This window comes from Anoplophora glabripennis, unplaced genomic scaffold (assembly GCF_000390285.2).
Source record: "Anoplophora glabripennis isolate ALB-LARVAE unplaced genomic scaffold, Agla_2.0 scaffold46, whole genome shotgun sequence".
NCBI lineage: Eukaryota > Metazoa > Arthropoda > Insecta > Coleoptera > Cerambycidae > Anoplophora > Anoplophora glabripennis.
The window spans coordinates 723,948-742,069 of record NW_019416736.1 but is presented as its reverse complement, the minus strand read 5'-3'; the positions used below and the strand labels follow the sequence as shown (position 1 = coordinate 742,069).

At 31.3% G+C, this 18,122-nt stretch overlaps 5 protein-coding genes across 7 annotated transcripts in view; 1 reads left to right on the top strand and 4 right to left on the bottom strand.

Moving 5' to 3' along the window:
• Window positions 1–5,952, bottom strand: part of LOC108904258 (huntingtin-interacting protein 1) — a 36,345-nt gene extending 30,393 nt beyond the window's left edge. Inside the window, exons 1-2 of one of the 3 annotated variants that reach the window (XM_018706735.1) lie at window positions 5,711–5,800; window positions 719–849 (exon numbers count right to left, since the gene is read on the bottom strand). In XM_018706735.1, the coding sequence (XP_018562251.1) occupies window positions 719–757 (39 nt within the window). In that variant the 5' untranslated portion in view covers window positions 758–849; window positions 5,711–5,800. Of the gene's footprint in view, window positions 1–718; window positions 850–1,746; window positions 1,891–5,710 lie in introns of those variants that run through there. The other 2 variants (XM_018706736.2, XM_018706734.1) reach the window with 2 other exon arrangements.
• A 1,552-nt stretch (window positions 5,953–7,504) lies between these two features.
• On the bottom strand, window positions 7,505–13,596 carry LOC108904235 (WW domain-binding protein 4). The gene is made up of 6 exons (XM_018706701.1): window positions 13,467–13,596; window positions 9,008–9,080; window positions 8,470–8,785; window positions 8,219–8,345; window positions 7,922–8,086; window positions 7,505–7,851 (listed from the first exon to the last, which is right to left on the bottom strand). Coding segments are annotated over exons 1-6 (885 nt in total). The 5' UTR covers window positions 13,469–13,596; the 3' UTR covers window positions 7,505–7,649.
• LOC108904234 (calmodulin-lysine N-methyltransferase) lies at window positions 11,926–13,403 on the bottom strand. The gene is made up of 2 exons (XM_018706700.2): window positions 13,099–13,403; window positions 11,926–12,826 (listed from the first exon to the last, which is right to left on the bottom strand). Exons 1-2 carry the CDS (start codon window positions 13,228–13,230, stop codon window positions 12,002–12,004), a joined length of 957 nt encoding a protein of 318 aa, XP_018562216.1. The 5' UTR covers window positions 13,231–13,403; the 3' UTR covers window positions 11,926–12,001.
• Window positions 13,597–14,377: 781 nt separating the features above from the next.
• LOC108904268 (zinc finger protein 595-like) lies at window positions 14,378–15,819 on the bottom strand. Its single transcript, XM_018706749.1, has 2 exons — window positions 15,509–15,819; window positions 14,378–15,458 (listed from the first exon to the last, which is right to left on the bottom strand). Exons 1-2 carry the CDS (start codon window positions 15,647–15,649, stop codon window positions 14,394–14,396), a joined length of 1,206 nt encoding a protein of 401 aa, XP_018562265.1. The 5' UTR covers window positions 15,650–15,819; the 3' UTR covers window positions 14,378–14,393.
• A 419-nt stretch (window positions 15,820–16,238) lies between these two features.
• Window positions 16,239–17,649, top strand: LOC108904267 (gastrula zinc finger protein XlCGF26.1-like). Its single transcript, XM_018706748.1, has 2 exons — window positions 16,239–16,410; window positions 16,482–17,649. The coding sequence occupies exons 1-2, from the start codon at window positions 16,273–16,275 to the stop codon at window positions 17,631–17,633; spliced, it is 1,290 nt and encodes a 429-aa protein (XP_018562264.1). The 5' UTR covers window positions 16,239–16,272; the 3' UTR covers window positions 17,634–17,649.
• Window positions 17,650–18,122: the final 473 nt, after the last annotated feature.

Genomic DNA, 18,122 nt, shown 5'->3' with positions numbered 1-18,122 from the left:
ACCATGGGGTAAACCAAATAAATTACTGGCTAAGTGTCTTTTTGGTAGTAGAAAATGTCAGGTTAATTTCAATATTGTAACTTGTTTAGTGCTTGTGAAAAAAATTGTTAAACAAATTTTATGTACCCCCTTTAAGGGGCTGTATCTTAACAAGGGATGCTCCAATGAAGTTTCTTTATATGAGAGATCCTATCTTTTTTTCGATGAGGAATCACCCCCTTAAATGTTTTACACTTATTTAGTTACACCCTGTATAATACTGTTTTGCTTATTAGCACCAGGTATTAGCAGACAAAAATTAGGATGTAGGTTACTACCTACTACTGCAGGAAGAAACACTGGTGTGACTAATAGTCTTACTCTACTCTACACAAGGTTAAAATTTGCAACAGCTTTTAAAAATCAACACACCCATGCATGCGATTTAAACAGCCTACTCGTTCCACAGCAGTCACAGTATCATTTCCCGTGATAAAAAATTATAAGCGTGCTTCCAGTGGGGTAGTACGAAATGATTTGAAACAGGTTACATTAATATTTCTTTAGTTTGACAAAAAATTATCAAACTTCCTTAGTTATTAACTTGTACCGGTCTTGTACAGACAAAACATATATCAAGATCAAGCAGAACCCATTTACAAACAGAATATGCAGGACAACAACATCTACGAAGCACCCAAAAACAAAGACCATCAGCAATGTAAAACCTTTTACTCACATATTTCTCCAAATCTCTGGGTGTGTACTCCCTGGCCATTTTTTTTACTGTTAGAAAATCAGATTTTTCTTCAACAAGGCATGCAAGTGTTAGGCGAAATATGTTAAAACAATCAATCAATGCATGCAAATCTGAAAATAAACATTTATATGAAAAAGCTTCTCATATGTCGGAAATAGATCATTAGTATAAAAAAATAAACTATAAATCCTAAACATGTTAAACAAATTCAAAAATAAACACTCAAAAATACAAACGTTTTTCATATTCATGCTGGTCACTATTTCATGCAATAAGTTCGGTTATTTTCTGAACAGGCCTCATACAAACTTGTCCGGTGTCTCCCAAAGACTTAACATTTTTAAGAATCAATTCTAGTCACATCTTTTAATTTATAATATGAGTTTGTTCACATCGTAGTGCTTGAAATGTAAATATTTTTTCACTATTCCGGGAATTCGGGTTGATAAACTGAATTTAAATGACCAATTCAGTTGACCGCATGTAAATACATGTGAATTTAAAAAATTAAGGCGATTTAAAACGCTCAGTAACTTCAGGGTACGATGATGTATCTAACACAAAGAAAAATGTTAAAAACACATTAAAAATGTTATTTTTATGGCTTGTTATTGAATTAATTTTACTGAAATCAGATAACAGGATATCAACTACCAGTAGTAAATTATTATTACAAAATGAATAAATGAAAACCAAAATTAAAATATTATGCTCGCACCATTTCAAGGTAATAATAAGAGTTGGCGTTATACGTATTTAAAAAAAAAAACCTTATTTATAAAACACTTCTATGATTTATCAACTCACCGGTGATATTGATGTAAACACTGATCACTTGATAATTATTTGAAATACAGGTATAATATTACACAACGTATTGACCTTTGTTATAAAACAGTGCTTATAAAATTCAATTTACACTGTCTTTGAAAATTTCCGATGCAATATCAATAAATATAAAGCTACTAACACTAGGACTACTGTTTTGTCAAGAAATATTTACTCACGCCTTCTTCTTGGTGCCCCAAATCGAGATCCAAAATTATGTGAAGACCAAGACGTCCGATTTTATTTTACTGTTAAAAATAGGTAATAAAACAAGAGGATTTTTACTATCTTTAAAAAACTGACACTTCTATAGAATTATGTTTGTGTGCACACACATATGCTCAACTGTTTATCAGTCTCAGATAAGGTGCTACACGTAAAATAACCAGCAGACTTCATTTTTGATGTACTCAGTTCTCACAGAACCACTGTCATGCAAGTCATTGCTTATGGTGGGTTTACACCTGCATGGATTTGCTGGCGCCGATAAATTTCTCAATGCAACTTTAGCATCTTTCGAAATTATAGTAACATTTTGTCGATCTGACCATGATACAAAGACTAAGATATGACTACACCCGCGGCCATGTTATGACGTCACGTGGAGATCATATAGCCATTTGTGGATATAATTCTAACCTATCATTATAGTTTAATTTTTATGTCCAGTCCGTTCTAAAGTGGTGTAAATTTCACATATGTGTGTTCGTCATTGATATGTTTCAAACTATTTATTCCTGTGATGATTAACTATTGGTTATTATGTAACAATGACTTCTTGAAATGCAGTTCATTGCTTTTGTTTGTACAACATATAACCGTTGCAAATTTTTTAATAAGGATATACCTTCCCTTTTTAAAATAATGAAAACATTAAAAAATCTGGGTTGAAGCTTACAGACGTAAATATGTATCTAATACCAAAAAATGCTTGCATTATTCCACGGCGAAGCCAAATATCACACCTATATTTGTCTTTAGCTACAGAATCTATCAAATTTAAAAAGTAGGAGCTACCAAAAGATTAATAAAGCCTACATACTAGCAAATTTTTGTTAAATATGTTAGGATCCAAGAAAAATTCTGAAACAGCTGCACAAGATTTACCGAATCATGTTGATAATACTGGAGGATATGCAATTATTGTGATATTGAAATCATTCTCCACATGACGTCATGTGGAGAATGGGAATTACGGGAATATGTTTTTTATGCCATGGGGTCTGACGGTGTTTGGCAAAATAACTTTTTTAATGTATAAACCAATAATTAGTAACATGCAAATGTCTTTCAGTTCAGTGATGAATCTGGCAAAAAAATGCTAAAGCAGTTATGCTGACGCGCATGTTACCAACGACAATGGACTAAAATAATCTAAAAATTACTATACATACCTATTTGGGGTTGGACATGAAATTTAATGACGTCACAAGCATACTATAATTTTTTTAGGATTTAAATGAGGTGAAAATGAAAAAAATACGACCCTGATATTTTTTAAAATATTTTCATTTTGTGATGTAGTAAAAAAGTTAGAACACACCCCACTTCTTTCCAACAGTTACTGACGCTAGCAAACCCTTACAGGTGTAAACCTGCTATTACCTTCAAGCTTAAATTTATCAAAGTCAATGAACTAATAACAATTTCTCTTGTGTAAACGAGAGAAAGATATGGTACTTTTAAATTCAGACACCTTGTATAACTCGCCACGTAATTTTTAATTTACAATTAATCTGTGAACAAATCAGTTGTTTACCACTTAAGTAATATTATAGGAATCGAATTACTTAAATTAATTACTCAAAAAAGTATTGCAACAATAATTGTTATTCTTTATGTAGTTTTGAGAATTGTATAATTATTATGATTAAAATGCAATCAGATCTACAATTAGGTTTTCCAGATAGATATAAACTCTACATGTTACCATTTTTCAATAACCGCCGTTTCCTAATTTTTTGCCATAAACTTTGCCGCAAATAACACTTTTATTTGTAATTTTTTTCTAGTTGTAAATACCAAATGGAGGCAATCTAATAGTGGGTTTAAAGGTTTAAGAGCCTGTGTGATATTTAAAGCAGGGTAGTTTTCCTTAGCTTCAGCTAGGAATGTTCGACCTACACCTATTGACCTCGGTCTAGGCTCTGTGGGGGTGGATCCTCTATCAAAACTCCTAGGCAAGGTCCGCCTCCACAGAGCTTAGTCCGAGAACAACTTTTTCGAAAAAATAATATAACATGAAACAAATTACACGATAAAGGTTTAATAATTTTTTCAACTGGACTACTTACAAAAAACGAGATTAGATCTGATTTTTTAAAAGTGTAATTCTTAATGAAATAGACGCCGTTTATTAATAGGAGTAGAAAATTACTTTTGAGCATTGTGACATCCATTGATAGCACCTTGTAAATAAAAACCAATTATAATTGGAATTTGACGAAATTCTCTGATATTTCACTTACTTTTTCAGATCTATGAAATTCCTTGAGATAATTTCCGGTTTTCTGATTGGTATACACCCTGTATAATATGTATTGGTTCTGAGTCAAATATATAAACGCATGAGTTACTTCTAATCGTTTGACGTTAAGAAATTTATTAATTTTGGTTTTTCTATTTTTTAAAATCCTCCAGTCATTAATTCTATTTGAAACTCAACCATGACTTTCTGTTTGTAATAATAAAAATCGATTAGTGCATTAGGCGACAATATTTCCTAGTTCCTAGACGAGGTAAAATTATATAATAATAATTGCACTTCGAAGTGCACATTGCTCATTCATTAAGATACTCGACTTTCATGGGGTGCAGACATGCCGAATACGTAGCATTCAGTAAAGCTAATTAGGCAGTTTTAATTACATATTTATAAATAGGAATTTCACGAAGCGAAGCACGGAAACAGTAACGTAACTGTTATACATCTTGGAGAGTAGGTAAACATTGAAAAAGAGTATTTAAACTCGACATTTCAATATCCAAGCATAGAACGACACTTATTTCACCCTGGCACAGTAGTGTACCACCATAAATAATGAACCCAAGTTTAAAAATCAAGGCAAACTCTGTAACATTGCAACGCAAAACAAGGTTGTTTATTATTTCTATCTAAATAACAGACAATTCACACTATACTGTCAATGTTTTGTTATTGCAATAAAATAAATGAAATAAATTAACTTTTGGGAAAAAAACAGTTATAACTTTATTTAGACTTAATAAATTTTGATGTAAACGGAAATTTATAGTACAAATTTGAATTCAAATTCCTAACAAAATATAAAACTTTCAGAATATAATGAAGGCAAGTATGTATAGACAAAGGTAAAACCCACTTGTTTTGGAAAGCAATAATGCTCTACTGCTACCTACATTATAATCTACATACCTAGGTACCTATTGAATGAAAAATATTTCTGTAATAAGTAGGTGCTCAAAACAAACAAATAAAAAAAAACACATTTTACTGAATTAAGTTTTTTAAATTTTCTGTACTTTTCTGCTCATTTTTCATTAAAAAATTGTATCCTAATTTGAAATGAAAAATTAAAAAATTTAAAGCAACACTAGGTAGTTATTCAAAATTAATTAGGTAGGTACATTACTACGTATCACATACATAAAAATATTCTTTTTTGGCAGACGCAGCTGTTCAGCATTTTAATATTCATGGAGTATCAGTATCATTATTTTACAGATGTGATCTTGAATTTAAATACATCTGGATCCACAGTTTATTAAATATGGAGTAAGAAATCTAATTAGAAAAAAAATTCTTATTGATCACAACCTACATTTACCTAAATGTAAATATAAAGAGAAATAACGCCGTTTATGTTATTTTTATTCACGTACAAATATTCGGTGTCTTTACTAATCAAACCTCTGCTTATTACTTTCGTAATTCGGAATTACACATTTTTTTACAGAATGAAAAAAGAATTTAATTTGCCAATTGTTTGGTTTTGCACAATTAGGGAAAATTCTAAAACTGAATATAATAACGTCACAGCGAGTCTCACTTTGGATCACGATCAAAAACGTAATATCACATCCTTTAAATCAATAATATGGTGTAAACATATCTTACAATTAAATAAACATAATATTAAAGCCGATTAATTTAACCTAACTCACCTGTGATTTTTCGAAGATTTCCCGTTCAATTTCTAAGCTGGTTTTCCTTGGATGTAAGACTCTTGGTAACGATAATGATGCCATGTCCTAATTGTACTACAAAAACATAAAATAAAGGTTATAACTACATAAACAATAGTATTTTTCGCACAATAGCAGCACCCGCACTTCCAAGACACTACATACAAACTAGTTTTTCCATCACAAAACACATCAGTGTAGTGTACGAGAATTTACAGATCACTCAGGCTCAGCAATGAAGAAATTTTATTTGGTAACAGTTGGCAACAGGGTTGTTATGATTAACGTGAAGTATGAAGTACTTATAAGTTGTACCAACAATTAAACAAAAAATACACTAGAAACAAACAATGTATATCTTTGAGTATATACTATACGGAGGAGCACGCTTACGGCGACAGCGTAGACGAGTGGCAGAGAGAGTGGGTACAATTTCAAGAACAAGTGGTCAAATAATTTAATTGTATCACATACTTATTTCTAGTAATAAATATTCTTGATTAATTCTCTGTGAAGATATAATTCTTACTCAAAAGGAACCTTTTTAAAAACTTTTTTTTATTTTTGTAATGTCAATGTAAAACAAAATGTGCATCTTATATTAACAATATTCAATTTTTCTCAAAAGTTAAGAATTTCCACCGCGATCATTTACAAATGACAATTTCATTTACTTTAATAGCTTTGTTCCTAGAGCAATCCCAAACAGTTTCCAATGCATGCGCATTCCAATGTAATGCTTCCAGAAGGTTCAAAATTCATTGTTTCGAATAAAATGCGAATGTGTCTGCCTGTTAGAAACTGTTTCTAATGCTAATTAGATTCGCGCCATTATTCCATGGCTAGAAATTGGCCTCAATGGTTTGGGATCGAGGGGGATTATCCCTCTTTATCCTGCCTCATCTCGTGTAGGCCTGGACAGCCTTCGTAGGTGGGCCCCATCCGTCGTCTACCCCGACCGCAAATGCGGCCGGTGTAGGCGCTTTGTGGGTCATCCATTTATCCTATGCTAATTAGATTAGAATTTGCAAAAAAAGAGGAAGATGAAGAGCATATTATGGCACCATATATTAGCGAAGGAAAAAACTAGAAAAAGTAGAAGTACCAATATATCAAGAATGAAACAAGTAACTAGTACACGGAAAGTAAGTACCTAACGTACTCGAAATTAGAGTACTGTATGCATATACATACTATTTATAAGTATACTATGAGTTTTGTTTGGATCTTGACCGGAAGGAAAGGTGTGCATGCGTTAGAAACAGATGCCGATGCGAGAATGTGACAATTTCGCTAGATACTAGATATAATAAACAAAATGTCACAATCTAAGCAGTGGACAATCCATAGTAAGGACCACAGCCATCTTGCTCTCTCCACTCGTTCATGATTTTGTGTGCAGGGCATGCGCATTGGGTTCTAATTCCTCGGGAGAGACAGAAAAGTATCTCCTTCTCTCCGGACAATTCCGTACACAGGGGTCTATAATAGCCGGCTACTAGTATACAGATAATAAGTATATGACTGTATGATTGTATAGAGTCATATCATAGTTGGCAACATACCTAGGACAAACAATTTTTAGACAGAAAAACAGAATATACCTACCAAACTTTTGTTCTAACAGCGCCACCTATAATTATTGATGTAGATTAATGTCTTCTGCAACCCGTAACATAATAATTTAAATAGTTGTTCAAACTGCAGAATTAAATTGTAAATTAATGACAATTGCAGTACTCATGTATAAATAAACAAGTGATAAAATAAAAATTAACTTTATACTGTTTATTTCATGAAATTTTATGTACAAGAGTGTGCTTTTCTAAATTTATTTTGTAACAGGTAATTGGAAAGATAAGATATAAAACTATATGTAGCCTAATTGTATATGAAATATGACTAAATAATGCAACTACTAATCGTCGTTTAATCTTTGTCTTGTATTCCTTTTTGCCCAGGCGCCAATTTTTCTCTTCTTAAAACTGCCACATGCCCCCTCACTTGACAAACTCTCCACTGTTTTTTCTTTAAATTCTTTTACAACTGGTTCGGGTTCAACTATAATAGGACAGTCAAAATATTCATGCTGTACAGGCAGTTGTAAATCCATAGTTACGCTAAAAAAAAATATTTCATTGGTTACCTTTGTGCCGGATGTAATTAAAAAATTTACATTATTTTTCTTACCTCTGCTTTACAGTTTCCCATTTACCATACGGATCATTTTTTCCGGGATCTATAATAGGTCCGTAAACTGGCTCGGGAATATCTTCTTCCACTCTCCTTTCCTTCATTTTTTCTCTGGCAACCCTCGCCCTCTCTTCTTCCTCCTCTTGTTTCTGAATTTGCATTCTTCAAATGTTACAAAATGATATGTTATTTTCTATCTACCCACTAGAATACCGTAAATGTGAAAATAAATAGGAATAACTGATAGAGATCAACAAAAAAAAGTAGTTTTATTTACTTTTTACCACAGCTTACCTCTGAAGACCTTCTATTTTCCTCGTTTTATCCAACTCTTTTAACTGCTTTGCGGTTTCTGTATCTTTTTCCTCTCTTTGTTCTTTTAAACTTAAACATCCTTCCTTCGGTACCTCCCATGACGTTTCTAATTACAGAAAGAAATCCTTAAATGTCTCGAATTATACCGGGAAAATCATTTTTAGTTTCCGATGTAATAATGAGACAGCAAAATTCAATTTGTTGCTTCCTTTTAAAATTAATATACTCACTATTCGTTAAAATATTCCAAAAGTACACATGACCCTCTTTAGATTTCGCTTCGTACCAAATTTTTGTGCTATTTCCACTTAAAGTCAAATTATCCTCTTTTAGCTTATTATTTATAGCTATGGATGTTAAGTCGGCGCTAGAGTTAGTCTCGACATCTTTTCGATACGCTACCATAGCAGCAGCTTCCATTTGTCTGAGGGTGGCGTCAACTTTCTCGGTTTCCCTCTGTGCTTTAGCGCTATTTTTTGTGATAGATTTAAGTTTCTTTTTAACATTTTCTTGATGCCTTCTACCTTTCTCGTGAAATTCGACACTCTAAAATAAAAAATATCCATATTTAACAGATCAACAAAACGCGACAGTAAAAGGATTACCTTTAGAATTACCTTCGTTCAACGTATCAATGCTTATTTTTTTTAAAAGATCGGTTTACTGACAAAAAAAATTGAGTCTATTATTAGTTTGTTAAAAAAGGCTCGCGGGAACAAAAGGCGCTTAGAAAACAGTTATTAATCACCAATTATAATAAAAACTTACAGGTTTGTTATCTGCGATCCAGCACTTACAGAAATCACAGTATTTTCTGTCCTGAGACTTCCAATAATCGGCCCTAAGAAAATAGGAGAAAATAAAAGAAACTGTATTTGTTATATTTTTAATAGCAACAATCCAATGTCGATACACTTTTAAATATTAGGAACTAATGGAGAAGACTCGAGTTGTGACTAGAACTACTACTTTAAAATACTAAATTGATAAATACTGGTTACATAGAGGCAATAAAAATTAACAACAATAATTATCCGTAGAATATATAAGGGAAAGCTAAATATAATACCTGTATAGTGTGGGTCAAATATAACCTACAATTTCTTTGCACCTGGCAGAGAGTGACCTACTAAGATGAACTTAGTAAGAATGACAATTTAAGATATGACATATACTTTATAGGTTACACCTCACCCACATTCAAAACGTGTCGCTAGATAAACAGCCAAATAGCTTAATCATTCGTCGGTCATCTCACCTACGACATATTGCTGGAAATTAACTGGTTTATACTTGGCGATTCTGTTGACGAATGATCTTAGCGGTTTACTAGACACCCAGGGTAAAATTCAATGCTGAACGGGGCCTGTAACCCGCAGAGTACTTGTTCCTCGCAATACCATTAGTTAAATAGTATGTACCTGTATACTTGTTTTTTATTGATATATTTCGATAGTACCAATAACGGATATAAAACAACTTTCTCTTATGTTGAATAAAAGCTGTATTACAACAAACGAATTTGGATTCTACTTAAACTGGGAAAAGTACTGCAAAAATATAAATTTTCTGAGGTCAGAGTGCAATACAATTTTCAAATTTAGCAGTGATTCTAGATCTAGATTATATTTAAGCTGGAATTAATAAACATGATAGTATACTTTTAGTGTTTATGTTAACTTAATTCTCTGTAATGAAAGAAAAAACATTTCTACAATCTAGAGTGAATGTAATACTACTTATACTAAAATAATTTGCAGAAGAGTACACTGTACACGATCGACCTTATTAAATTGTAAACAGGGAATGAAACAATAATAGTAAGTATACAATTGTTGAGGATATATTTAAATATATGGAAAGAATGGGAAATTTAAATAAATATAATTCTACACATTTTAGCTGAAATATGTGTAAAGCTGATTTGTTTAGAAGTATTGTACAACTACATGTAGTATTGTTATATTAAATATTTAGAACGTTTATTAAATTTTTCGATTTCAGCAGCATTTAAATTCATTTGGCAAGAAAGTTACATAATGAATTTAAAATTTATATTAAAATTACGTAAATATGATATAGGCATTTTCTATAAAAAAATCCTGCTACTTTGTCTTGGACAGTATTTTAAATGAAACAAATCTAGTAAAGTTGAGTCATAATATAATAGTCTTGTGTTTTTGCAATTATTAGCGTTTTAGTGCAGTTTTACAATAATTAGGCTATTTATTATTTTACATGTGATATATGTATATCAAAGCTATAAGATACTGGATAGATTATTGTTTTAAATTACAAAGTTTGACCATATTGTAATTTCATTGTTTATGTAAGTATATTACTGCTTCTATTAGTTAAAAATACAACATTTAGTTTTTTTATCCAGCCCAATACAATTTTTTAAATTTGATGCACATTATTTAAAAATGTCGCAGCATCTTTCGTTTTTTACAGGAATCAAATAAAAATTTAGTATTCAATTTAAATATACAACAAAAAAGTGCAGTGGTATTAAATCTAAAATATAATTTTATATAACGAACTAAACAGGTAACTAATAATTATATTCTCTAAATACTGGCAAAAATGGTCTTTTTCACTTAAGAATGTTCACCTAAGGGATATTTATTAAAAATTATATGTGAATATAAGTTTTAAGTGTTAGTTGACTTTATATTCAAGGGAATGCTAGCTTAGGCTGAAAAACAACTTGAAATATCAATCACCACTGCACTGAAAGATACTAATATAAACATGCCGTTATTCTACACTTAAATAAGTTAATGGTATGTTAAACAAAGTGAGCGAAAATCAATAATAGCTAAAATTAAATACCTATATTTATAGATTTGAAGCTTTGCAGGTCTCTAAGCACATGAGATAATTTTCATTTTAACCTACATTAACGTAATAGACATAGCTTATACACGTTAATGTCATAAGATATAACTTGATTTGTAATAAATATTCTTCTGTACTGGAAATAAAAATTAAAATATTTCATTAAATTATATAAAATACTTAAGAGTATATTCTTGTACTGAGGATAACTGTGAATTTATTCTTATTCATATACTTTTTTATAACAGAACATTAATACATACTGATGTATAAATACCTAAACAAATGTGTTATTTTCAAACTTTAGTAACAATTTTCAAAACATTTATAAGATATAAGAAAATTGTTTATATATTTTTCCAAATTCAAATTTCTGGTTATTGTTGTAACCCTTTTTAGATTTAGAATGAACGTTTATTTATCATATAGAAGATCCAGCTTTTCTAACTACATTTTTATCACACCTTATTCACCGAAATATTGATTTATTTATTATGTTCTTTGATGGTATGCCAAGAAAATTAATAGAATCAAATGCTATTTCACACCTATACTAATTTATGACTAAGAAAGTGCCAAATTTATTTTTATATTGCTGTTTGCATTTCTAAACACATTATAGGTATATTATTATATGGATAATCACAAAGTGAAATCAAGCTAGGCATATTTTTTGCAGTTATTGCCGAAAAGTGACTATGTAGTATCAAATGCCCATCCCGTTGTTTCATTAAATTCTCAGGTTCAATTGAAATCTATATTTATTCTAATACTTCTACGCTCTCGTAAGAATTCAAACATGATAATTAAGACTTATAGAGGAAATTGGTATTATTTATCACAGATAAGGTTAATATCAGACTAGATATAAGGAATATGGTCAACTATTTTTGATAGGTATATGCAAAATTCTAAGGTCACTTATTCTTTGGTCACTTCTATAAGTATCGGGTAATGTATATTATCATTGTAATCACAATGATTCAATAAAGCCAATCTTTTCTCCCAAACGATATTATTATAATTCGGGATCTTTTTGCATATGAAACCTTTTCCTTCGGATTGCGACAGGAAGTTGTCCAGCGTGTTTCCTCTTTGGGGGGCCATGACATAAGCAATTCCATCATTTGCAAGACAAGCCCAAAGGCACTCTATTAGATCAGCCCTTGCATCGTCGAAAAATAAACAATCGGCACATAAAATCACATCGAATTTTTCAGCTGCATCATAACAATTCCATTTCAGAACTTTGCATTTAACTGAAGTTTCAAATTCGTTACATTTCAAAGTTACCTGAACGTTATCTACCGAAACCTTGTTCCCGTCGGTAACTGTTACACGTTTCGGCTTGCCATATTTAGCAGCAAAGAGACCAGCCAAGCACGACATACCTCCGCCTAATTCTAATACACTTTTATGGTTAAATTTCTCTAGGTTTGAGCAAACATAGTAGCTTAAGGTTTCTTCAGAAGGCCAAATGCATATGTTGCCAGTATTGTTAAATCCCATCAAATCTTCTGCGGAAAATGTGCGATTTCTGTGACCGACATTAATAAAATAGTCATATTCGTCTACTGTGATAGAATATTTAAACCAAGTACGTTTTTTAATTTGGTCTATGCATTGACTTTCCGCTGGGATTATGGGGATAGTAGACAGTTCTTGAGTTTTTAATAACATGAAGGAAGAAATTCGACGCACAGAAAATTCATCAGTTGGACTTGAAGGCTGACTTTCCGTTGGGCTCTAGATAAAAAAATATGTGTTTTCTTCTTTCATTTTCTTTAAGAAGCCAAACAACATCAACATCTAATACTAATACATTGAAAAAATACTGATTTTGGCTTCCATCTACAGATTTTCCATTATCAGTCAGTCAGTTCGACATAAAATCAGTATTTTTCTCAAATTCAATACATACAACAAACCTATGAGCTTCTACAAGCATGCACAATTTAGTGGTGATCTATCTATGTGAGAATCTAATGTTACAAATCAAACACAAATAATATAGGTACCTTCAGCGCTTTTGCTAAAATAGCCCATCGGCGTCTTGCCACTTTTTTCTTTTCATTGCCAAATTGAATAACTTCATTTAAAGTAATACTGCATTTAGAATTAAATCCAAATATGTCTTTATTTTGGTCCATAGAATGAGCATGTTATTTAACTATTGGTTGCCTAGCAATTTTAAAATGAATTAATTGAATGTGTCAAATTTCATTCCTTCATGCTCTTATTTATATAATATGTAATGGGAAACACGTGTAAAATAAACAAGCTATTTAAATCCTAAAGCAAATACAATCCGAAAATAAAGTGTTCATAAAATCGTCTTGTTTATGCATATATTTATTATACGGACGAAAAAAAATGTGAAACTTACATTTTCTAAGATGAGATCCGCCTAGTTTTTGCTTAAAATAAGCTGGAATATATCTATTTCAATTGCTTTCAACTGGAACGTGAAAATAAAGCTTAAAATGATATTTCTAAAGTCTAATATTTACTTTCATTTTTATTTTCTGCTTCTTCTTCCAAAAGTTATAGAGATCAATAGTGAACCATATCAAAGTTTCTTTTCGATGACAAGAGAGCAAGACATCATATCGCAGCTCAACACCCGTGCTATTTCAAACTGATCGAGCACCACTGGTGAAATTAACGATGTAGGCGACATCTACTAGGTATGCATGGTAATATGAAACCGTTTTCATAGGCAAAACTTGAATTTTGTATGTTGATTATTTTCACTGATAAAAGTTTATAAACATTTTATTTTTTATTATACGATTATTAAACTGAAAAGCAATCAAAATAATAATAACGTCAGAGTAGCGGACAAAGTATTTAAAGAGGATAAGACATTTACGTTTTTAATTTTAATGTAATCCAAGCTGAGCATACTGCATCATCACTTAAGATTTTAATTCGTCCGTGTTGGTGTTAAAAAAAAACTGAAACAGCTACAGACACCTGCAAACTCATTATATAAAATACAATAAAAAATATAGAACACTATAAACATACAATAAATATATATATAAATAACATACAAGAAATTCAAACGGTACCCTTTAGAATCTTGTAGAATACTATGCTGAAAAAACAGCTATTGCAAAAAAATTCTCAAAATTTTTACAAAAACAAATCTTATTAGTTTGAGTAACTAACTTTTCTGAAAAGAATAAAACTTCCCAGTAGGTGTTTTTTCTTATTTATTATATTTTAATATCAATATTATTTATACATTCATAATCAAATAAATATATTTTTTTAAACTTACAAGATCACATCATATACATTATAAATATTATAAATCACTGTTTTTGGAAATTAAATTATGAACACTTCTAAAATGTTTATTAAGATTAGTTTGCGTGGTATAATCCTTTCCACATGAAGCGCAGGAGTACTTCTTCCCATTACTATTATGTTTAATCGAAACGTGTCGACTCAAAGTCCCTTTCTCGAAATAAGCAATTCCACAAATATTACAAACGTAATTCCTCTCTCTTTCACCAGCATGTTTTCGGAGCATATGCTTTCTCAACCAGGAATTCATGGCAAATGATAAACCACAGAAGGTACACTGAAAATTCTTCTCAGAAGTGTGCTTTAATTTTATGTGAGTCCGCAAATTTGGTTTGTGATTAAATCGTTTCCCACATTTTTCACACACCAAATTCCTGAGATTAGCGTGAATTTTCTTGTGATACCTTAAACCAGTTCTCCGCCTATAGGATTTGCCACAAATCTTACAAATGTGATGCTTGATAGTTGAATGTATGTCCAAATGGTCTATGAAATAAGATTTTTTTGTAAACGTTGCCCCACAATGTTCACACGTATGCCTTTTATGAATACCGACATGCTCTTCAAGAGCACTGCGACTCTCGAATACTGCTTTGCAAGTTTTACATTGTAAGTCATTTTTCATGATAATGATAGGTTCCAAAGCATCTTCAATTGGAGCTACTTTTATAGTAATCTTCGAGCTGTATATTTCAAAATCTGTAACTTCTACATCATGTTTTTTGTTCATGTGTTGCTGAAACCCAGCTTTATACAAAAAACAATCCCCACATTCTTCACAAGAATATTTTACTGAATCTACAGAGATGTTTTCTGAAATGTCTTTGATATTTTCATCATGCAATTCATCATTTTCATCAGTATCTGAAGAATCACTTTCACATTTAATTACCTCTATCCCTTCCGGATCTAAAATATTTGCGTCACACAATTCTTGTCTTCTCCTTACTTCTTTAAAATATTTTTCGCTCTTCTGGAAAACTTTTACAAAATCACAAAATTTAATTATCACTTCGGAGCAACTCTTACAAATCCATCCAGGTAATCCATCAGTTTCTTTTACCTAGAAAATCAATAGTCGTAAACAAACAGTAAACATATTCTGCTGCTTACCTGAAGTGTTGTATTATATTGAATCATATCTGACAATGTTAAATTTTCATTAATTGGCAAGAAAAGACAAATCATATCACATTTCGTTGCTAGGCATGCTCTACATACTGAATTGTAAGTTGTTATATTCGGTTCTGACATTTTGAAAATAAAATTCAGTAAATCACAAACAGAATGTAGTGAGATGCAGCAAATTGAGACAGAAATTTCAAAGGCAAATAAAATTTAAATAAAAGCCAAATATTTTACATGGAATAAACTCATATCTACACTCAGGTCGCCACTGCTCACTCATACTCATTCTTGACAGCAGAGAATGCAGAGGCAGAGATAATAATTGACATCTGATCTGTGATTGACATGTCCTAGGAACATGTCAATGTCAGTATCTCTATTCTAACTTTAATACGTGAACGCGTTCACAGGAGCGTTGATGATTTAAATTTTAATATTCTTTTCAGTAAAAAAGAGTGTATCACATTCAAAATTAAGCTTTGCATTATATGTACCGTGTTTAATAATTAATCATTTTTGCATCATTAATCAAGTATAATAGTCGTCCGTTATTGTGTACCCAGGTAAAATGTAACAATAAAAAAAAGACATTCAGTAGAAGCCTGTTTTACCACAAAACGTTGATTGTAATATTCTATTTTTCTTCTTTCCTGGGGAATATTTTGTTGTAACGTTGGCAACACTGATTAAATAGTTCCAAAAGTTACGTCGTCGACATATGTTGGTGGTTAAGTCAACGAAATTTTAAAATGGTAAAAACATATTTAAATTTAAAGGCAAAATGTAGGTCCTGTTTAAGCGAAGATCAGGAAATGCACCATTTATTCAGCGAGTTCGATCAAGGCCTCAGTTTATCGGATATACTAAGAAGCACTACTTATTTAGAAGTAAGTACTTACAACAAAAATATTTGTTTAATAACAGTTTACTTAGATTTTTCATTTCACCCCCCAAATAGATTGAAGATAATAGTGAATTATCTCCATATTTGTGCGAAAGCTGTACAACAATTGTGGTCGACTTTTTTAATTTCAAAACCATTTTCATAGAAAATAATAGTAACATCAAACTTTTCTTCACGGAGAAAAATGTAGATGATAATGAAGGCTGTAAAGAAATAAATAAATTTTCAGTAGAATATGCCATTAAATCTGGTGATTGTACAGAAGATACTACCAAGAACGCAATACTAGAAAATACTCAGATAATTCAAATTAGTTCTACTGAAACAGATGAACTAGATATTACAAGAACATTTATTGAACCTAGAGCTGTTATAAAGAAAGAAGTGTCGGAAGACAATAGTCAACCTAAAAATTCAGAAATTTTGAATGTGAGATACTACTGCAATGAATGTGGTGACCGATTTTTATTAAAATCGGGTTTGCAACAACACTTGACCAAAAGGCATAACTTATCTGTTTGTGATATTGAGAGTTACATATCAAAAGCAACAATTGAAGTGTCCGAACAAATTAAAGACGAAGACATCATTCTTCAGTGTGATACATGCAACGAAAACTTCAAAACGTGTGCCGAAATCGAAGAACATTACAAGTCTCATAAAAAATATGTATGTGAACACTGTGGCGCAGGTTTCTTAAAAAAATCTTACTTGAACGATCATGCTGAGGTACACGCCACAGAAAAGCGACACGTATGTCCAATTTGCGGAAAGGCTTTTAAAAGAAGAACGGTTTTAGTTAAACACAAGAAAATACACACACACCCAAAGCAATGTGTTTGTGAAATATGTGGATTACGTTTTACAGACAAGGGTACTTTAAAGACTCACATAAAACTGAAGCACACCAAAGAAAGAAATTTTAATTGTACAATTTGCGGACTGTGGTTTCCCTTGAAATCCACTTTAATGAAACACATTTACAGACACAACGATGACAGGAAACGGGAACACGTTTGTACGGTGTGCCACATGGCTTATAAGGACAAGTCAAGTTTGAACAGGCATGTCGTCATCAAACATACGGAAAATACTACAAAACCGTCTTGTACATTTTGCGGGAAACAGTACACGACCAATACAAATCTTCTGAAGCACATTCGAAAGCACCACAAATCCTTAAAAGAACTAGAATATATAGAATAAAAAATATTTTATAAGATGTTTTGTATATATTTTGTTTTATTCGTGTTTGTGATTAAGGGGGAGGGGACGCTTTTATGAGTATTTTTTTGTCGAGAGTTTTAGAAAATCTAAGCAAGTTAGAAGTAATATCTCTTCACTGCACCAGTTATACAAGGTTTCTCCAGGGTGTAAGACAGTTTATAAGCTGACAATACATTCAGAAGAAAAAAATCATATTTTTACTTCCGATGTTTATCATTACATTTTTTGAACTTTACTTACCTGTTGAACATACAGAAAATTGCGTACGGTACTATAAACGTTATCACACCTCGCAGAATGCTTTTAAGAAACTATTAACACATGAATTAATCACATATTATGAAGTACTTTTTACGAAACTCAACAAAATGGGAAAGGTACATTTTTCCGGTGTTTACAAAGGTGGCTGTCACAATGAAAAAGAAATTCTTGTATTTACACATTTCTATAGTTTGGATACTATTTTCT